The sequence below is a fragment of the Dermochelys coriacea genome, chromosome 3 (assembly GCF_009764565.3).
Source record: "Dermochelys coriacea isolate rDerCor1 chromosome 3, rDerCor1.pri.v4, whole genome shotgun sequence".
In the NCBI taxonomy this organism is placed as follows: domain Eukaryota; kingdom Metazoa; phylum Chordata; order Testudines; family Dermochelyidae; genus Dermochelys; species Dermochelys coriacea.
Window position 1 is genome coordinate 89,906,263 of NC_050070.1, and position 7,231 is coordinate 89,913,493.

The window sequence follows — 7,231 nt, forward strand, 5'->3', positions numbered from 1 at the left end:
AGTACTACTTCACACAATGCAGAGTCAACCTGTGGAGCTCAGTGCCAGGGGCTGTTGTGAAGGCCAAAACCATAAATGGGTTAAAAAAAGAATTAGATAAGTTAATCGAGGATAGGACCATCAATGACTATTAACCAAGATGGTCAAGGGTGAAACCTCAATGCTCTGCCAGTCCCTAAATTTCTGACAGTCAAAAGCTGGGACTTGACAACAGCTGATGGATCACTCAATAAGCGGCTTGTTCTGTTCATTCTCTCTGAACCATCTGGCACCTGCCACTGTAGGAAGAGAAGATACTTGGCTAAATGGACTGTTAATCTGACTCGGGATAGCCATTCTTATGTTCTTAATATGATTACATTTTTGAGCTGTACAATTTATCTAAGACTCTTCCCCTGCACACAATATCCTAAAACCCTAAGCAGGAGTCTGCTGCTAGGAAAGCAGCACAGATGGAAAAAGGCATTCTTGGCCACTCCTGCAATTTAAGCACCTAAAATAGCCGAGCTCCTTTGTGAAAATGAATCTCAAAATGTGGGCCAATTCTTCCAACTGGAGGAAGTGTATATAATCTCAGCTATTTCCCTTGGTTATTTACTCCATCCTAGCATCATTACCTCAGACTTATGGGACTGATTCAAAACCAGCTAGCTTTCATCCAAGTGAATTCAGAAATTCTAATAATTGATTAGACATGGGGAGAACCAGTCGACTGTATTGTCTAGACCCAATAAAAAGGGGAGCTATAGCCAAATGGCCTACTGAAGGCCCCAAAGTTCACATAGCCTACCTCTCTGGATAATTTTGCATATATACAGGAAGAAGGAGAGAATGGAGTCCTGTGTTACCTGCGCAAGAGATCTCTCATGACAGATGTGTAATTACCCAACTCTGCCTTCTGTCAGAAAGGAAAGAACAGCACCATTCAGACTGATTTGGTCAATCTCTGACTGGGTCTATAATATGGCTGGTCTGAAAATTTTGAAGTGTTGACAAAGGCTAAAACAACACTTTGTGGTCAGTAATATGAAGGCTGCTGACAAATCTCAAGGTATCAGTACATTGAATTGTTTGTGCTGTATACAGCACATGGGTATATATTTTATAAACTGATATGATGGCCACATGTGTACACACTCCTATGATACCAGAAAAGTGTCCCACCCTTCCTGTCCCAATCATTAAGGTAACTGCATGGGGCATGAATACATACACGTGTGCTGCAATGTCCGTGGCAGCAGAAAGACAGAACAACCTTTTCCACTGCCACTCAGTTGCAGTTGGTTGCTAAGTATGTACTCAAGAGATATGCTATATGCTCTTATACTCTGAGATGTCTATCATACTCCATAGGTCAGGTAGTTTTCTGCCCAGTAGCATCTTGCCAATCTGAAACGTTTTGACACCTGAATTTGTGAAACAGAAAATAACCTACCATTGCTAGAGGTAGGGGTATCGTTCCCTTTGTCAAGAATGGTCTAAACAATGTTAGCTATGCCATGCAATCTCTGTGGGTATTCAAAAAAGAAGGGTAGTCTTTCACCTTTTCCCTACTGCTGATATGTCATTCATATTTTAATGGGCTAACGTGATAACTTAATACTGGCAAGGCAAACTTTTACTTCTCATTGTTTTTATAGAATGATCACTGCGTAAGCCCAAAAAGATGTCTGTAGTTAGCATTTACACAAACAGAGATCACCTTAAAAAATGCTTCTGTTATCCTCTTTAGATGCACCTCTTGCCTGAATCAAATTATATAAACTAGTTTACAAAATTGAGATTTGAAAAAACTAATCTCTGAAGAAATAGAAAAAGTTAAAAAATACTCACCTGCGCACAACTCCATAAGCAAGTGAAAGATTAAAATACAAATTAAAAAAGCTATGAAGGAAGTTAGTGACCCACAACATTTCTATTTTAAGTGCTGGGAATGCTACATTTTAATTTAATAGGCATTTCATTAACCTTTTAAAAATAAAAGGGGGAGAGCTGGGGCTTAAGCGAGGATCAGAAAAAAAGTTTGCACTCTCTTTACTTCTTCATGATGTATAAAGTGGTTTGGGGGGATTTTCTGCTTGTTCTCACATTAGAAGTATCAGATCCTTGTCTACCAGTTTTTGTCTGTAAGGACAACAGCAGACATTTTTAGTCAGACTGTTTTTTGTGCTTGTGTTTCTTTGTTTTTGTTTTAAACACCTACTTAACGCAAATTCTTGGCAAATATTTTGGACACTTCAGCTCAGAGCTGAAAAACCTCCCCCTGCAGTTCTCTACTATTCCATGGGTCCTCAAGCAAAAACTTAACATTCTCTCTCTTTTGATAAATTTAAAAAAAACAGTCAAAGAAAAAAATCTTGCTACTCCAAATAAGGGCTACTCAATGCAAATTATGCATGCTGGGGGAGATTACAAAGATAAGAGGGCCTTGGATAAATGAGATTCAGTTGAATAACAATTGAAGTTGTTTTCACAGTATTTCCAGCTGTGACAAGAAACAAAAGTCCTGGAAAACTTGCCAGAAAACCAGTTCTTAAAAGAGACCAGAGGTCAGACTGAGCTGAATTAGAGCACACAAGCTCTTCTCCAGTAGCCCCAGATCAATGCTATTTCTGTAGATGGTCGTGAAGAGAGGCTTTTGAATCTGAATGAAGGAAAAAGAAAAGGAGTACTTGTGGCACCTTAGAGACTAACAAATTTATTTGAGCATAAGTTTTCATGAGCTACAGCTCACTTCATCGGATGCATTCAGTGGAAAATACAGTGGGGAGATTTATATACACAGAGAACATGAAACAATGGGTGTTACCATACACACTGTAAGGAGATTTCAGAGTAGCAGCCGTGTTAGTCTGTATTCGCAAAAAGAAAAGGAGTACTTGTGGCACCTTAGAGACTAACAAATTTATTAGAGCATAAGCTTTCGTGAGTGAGCTGTAGCTCACGAAAGCTTATGCTCTAATAAATTTGTTAGTCTCTAAGGTGCCACAAGTACTCCTTTTCTTTTTACTGTAAGGAGAGTGATCAGGTAAGGTGAGCTATTACCAGCAGGAGAGCAGGGTGGGGGAATAAACATGGGGAAATAGTTTTATTTTGTGTAATGACCCATCCACTCCCAGTCTAGGCAGCTCTCCAACACCACTTTCTACAAGCCATTACGCTCTGATCCCACTGAGGGTTACGAAAAGAAACTACAGCATTTACTCAAGAAACTCCCTGAAAAAGCACAAGAACAAATCCGCACAGACACATCCCTGGAACCTCGACCAGGGATATTCTATCTATTACCCAAGATCCATAAACCTGGAAATCCTGGATGCCCCATCATCTCAGGCATTGGCACCCTGACAGCAGGATTGTCTGGCTATGTAGACTCCCTCCTCAGGTCCTACGCTACCAGCACTCCCAGCTATCTTCAAGACACCACTGACTTCCTGAGGAAACTACAATCCATGAGTGATGATCCTGAAAACTCCATCCTAGCCACTATGGATGTAGAAGCCCTCTACACCAACATTCCACACAAAGATGGACTGCAAGCCGTCAGGACCAGTAACCCAATAATGTCACTGCAAACCTGGTGGCTGAACTTTGCGACTTTGTCCTCACCCATAACTACTTCACATTTGGTGACAATGTATACCTTCAAATCAGCAGCACTGGTATGGGTACCCGCATGGACCCACAGTATGCCAACATTTTTATGGCTGACTTAGAACAACGCTTCCTCAACTCTCGTCCCGTAATGCCCCTACTCTACTTGCACTAAACTGATAACAGCTTCATCATCTGGACCCATAGAAAAGAAGCCCTTGAGGAATTCCACCATGATTTCAACAATTTCCATCCCAGCATCAACCTCAGCCTGGTCCAGTCCACACAAGAGATCCACATCCTGGACACTCTGGTGCTAATAAGTGATGGTCACATAAACACCACCCTATACCAGAAACTTACTGACCCCTATGCCTACCTACATGCCTCCAGCTTTCATCCAGACCACACCACACGATCCATTGTCTACAGCCAAGCTCCACGATACAACCGCTTTTGCTCCAACCCCTCAGACAGAGAAACACCTACAAGATCTCTATCAAGCATTCTTACAACTACAATACCCACCTGCTAAAGTGAAGAAACAGATTGACAGAGTCAGGAGAGTACCCAGAAGTTACTACTACAGGACAGGCCCAACAAAGAAAATAACAGAACACCACTAGCCACCACCTTCAGCCCCCAACTAAAACCTCTCCAACGCATCATCAAGGATCTACAACCTATCCTGAAGGATGACCCATCACTCTCACGGGTCTTGGGAGACAGGCCAGTCTTTGCTTACAGACAGTCCCCTGACCTGAAGCAAATACTCACCAGCAATCACACACCACACAACAGAACCACTAACCCAGGAACCTATCCTTGCAACAAAGCCCATTGCCAACTATGTCCACATATCTATTCAGGGGACACCATCATAGGGCCTAATCACATCAGCCACACTATCAGATGCTCGTTCACCTGCGCATCTACCAATGTGATATATGCCATCATGTGCCAGCAATGCCCCTCTGACATTGGCCAAACCGAACAGTCTCTATGTAAAAGAATAAATGGACACAAATCAGACGTCAAGAATTATAACATTCAAAAACCAGTCAGAGAACACTTCAGGCTCTTTAGTCACTTGATTATAGACCTAAAAGTGGCAATTCTTCAATAAAAAAAACTTCAAAAACAGGCTCCAAGAGAGACTGCTGAATTGGAATTAATTTGCAAACTGGATACAATTAAACTTAGGCTCGAATAAAGACTGGGAGTAGGTGGATCATTACACAAAGTAAAACTATTTCCCCATGTTTCCCCTCCCCCCCCACTGTTCCTCAGACATTCTTGTCAACTGCTGGAAATGGCCCACCTTGATTATCACTACAAAAGGTTCCCCCCCCCCCCCCGTTTCTCCTGCTGGTAATAGCTCACCTTACCTGATCACTCTCCTTACAGTGTGTATGGTAACACCCATTGTTTCATGTTCTCTGTGTATATAAATCTCCCCAGTGTATTTTCCACTGAATACATCCGATGAAGTGAGCTGTAGCTCACGAAAGCTTATGCTCAAATAAATGTGTTAGTCTCTAAGGTGCCACAAGTCCTCCTTTTCTTTTTGCAGATACAGACTAACACAGCTGCTACTCTGAAACCTGTCATGAAGGAAGGAAGTGCTGTCTGATTGACTATGTGGATAGCAACAGTGGGCCAAATCCTGGACATTAAGGTCTCGAGGGTAGAAGGGAACCCTACATCTGTCCTAACTGGTCACTTAAGGATTCTCCCAACCTGAACGAATCTTCAGCTGGTATAAAGCTGGTACAGCAACTCTAGATAGTTAAACCATGTCAGACTGCAGAGGTGTGTTACTTTGCTACTGCAGCCACTCATTCTTCCTTTTACGGACCACAGTTTAAGCCAGATTTTGAGCTCTATAGGGCAGGGATTTTTTTACACAGCACCATGCATTGCATCTATGATGAGGTAGAAACAACCACAGATACCTTCGAAATTCACCCATCATTAGTAACAAAACATTAGGGTATGTTTACAGCTTCCTGGCCTTTTAAATAATGTAGTGAGCTTGTAATTATTTAAACTGCAAGCTCTTTGGGGGCAGACCTTGTCATCTTACTCTTTGGATAGCACCTAGTAATTACCTATACCAGCTGTGACCTGCCAGTACTCCCACATACTTTGTAAGGAGGTGATTAGGGCATGTGGGGAAGGGAAGTGATTTAGACTGAAATAAAATATCTGGATAATTTGCCTTATTTTATTTATTTGGGGCCAGACTGTGATCTCCTTACTCATGTTAAATAGTGCCTTGCATCACTGAGACTACATATGGAACAAGGTACTATTCAGTGTGACAAAGAATATGGCAATCTGGTCCTTGTGTTAAAACAAGGGGAACAATGATTGAGTATTAGATGTGTTTCAGAGTAGCATATGTGTTACTTACGGTTCAGCCTCAATGCTCTGATCAGGAGCTACATAGTTGGCAGGGATGTAGCCACGCAGCTTCTGTCCAGGCCATGTTGATCCACTGTCCAGGAGGAGGCTAGCATACCACCAACCCTCAGGAGATGCATCTAGCACCTCAAGTTTATCCCCGGCTCGGAAGCTCAGGTCCTCCTTAGTGCGGCCCTGATAATCAAACAGTGCCACAAACTTGTGGTGGTTCTTGGGCTTCTGCTCACGTGGTGGAGGCAAAGGAATTCCAGTGCCAGCTCTCACAACTTTCTTCGTTGTTATCTGAGAAGTATTGTCTGTCTGGTAGTCATCTCCCACCCAGCCTTGGTTATCTTGGCCTGTCCCTGTCTTATAGCTTTCTCCCTGTCCTCCATCACTCTCTTGAAAGAGCCAAGGGGCACACCGCTGCATCCAAGGGCAATGTTTCCGGCAAAAGTTCCCCATGCTGCTCCTCTGTTTCTTTGTGGTTTCTTCTCTCTTCCTTATTTCTCTCTTCTTTTCCCAGTGGCAATACCTTCATACATCCTTTTGCATTATCATCCTTTTAGTTCTTTGCAAGATATTTTTCCCCCTTTGGTACAAGGTTAAATAAATTTTGCTGAAGCTGGAAACTTTTTTCTCCAGAGCCCCAACGAGAGCTCCTTGCAGGCAGCTTCAGAATCAAGAGAGATACCTGAGCATTAAAGTGCAATAATGCATGGGGAGGAATTGTTTGCTTCCTCATCTGATCAAGAAAACAAAAAGGGAAAGTCTTGGGGCCAAAATCTGGGAGCAACAGAAAATCATTGATCTTTTTGTCCTGCCAAAAGAAAAAAAATGTAAAAATAATTAGGAATCATTAGAAAATCTTAGTGTTGACTCTTCCCAAGTTGTACTGCTTCTGATCATTCATTTTCTTTTTTCTGGGTGTCTGCTCTGTGATCAGCAGTGAACTTCTCTGCACATTCTAGCTTTTGGTAATGAGTAACCAACCTGGCCAGCCTGTTTTCACAGCCTGAGATGTGGCCTCCCTGAATATTTTTATTTGCTTCCTCATTTGCTTTGGTTTCTATTCTCACAGGTATGCGAGTAGGATTTCCAGTGTCCCTCCAGTGCCCCCACCTGGGAGCACACCTGCTGCTGCTTTCAACATGCAAGCTTACATAGCTGTATGTCAGGGCTTTAGAAATCCCCGTACTGTGCCCGAAGTTCTTGAAATAGGTTTGGCACT

General features: G+C 42.4%; 1 protein-coding gene across 1 annotated transcript in view; it reads right to left on the minus strand.

The window, feature by feature from the left end:
* FRK (fyn related Src family tyrosine kinase) overlaps positions 1-6,986 on the minus strand; it is a 76,344-nt gene extending 69,358 nt beyond the window's left edge. Inside the window, exon 1 of the mRNA XM_038395245.2 lies at positions 6,011-6,986. Within this exon, the coding sequence (XP_038251173.1) occupies positions 6,011-6,465 (455 nt within the window). The 5' untranslated portion in view covers positions 6,466-6,986. The remainder of the gene's footprint in view (positions 1-6,010) is intronic.
* Positions 6,987-7,231: the final 245 nt, after the last annotated feature.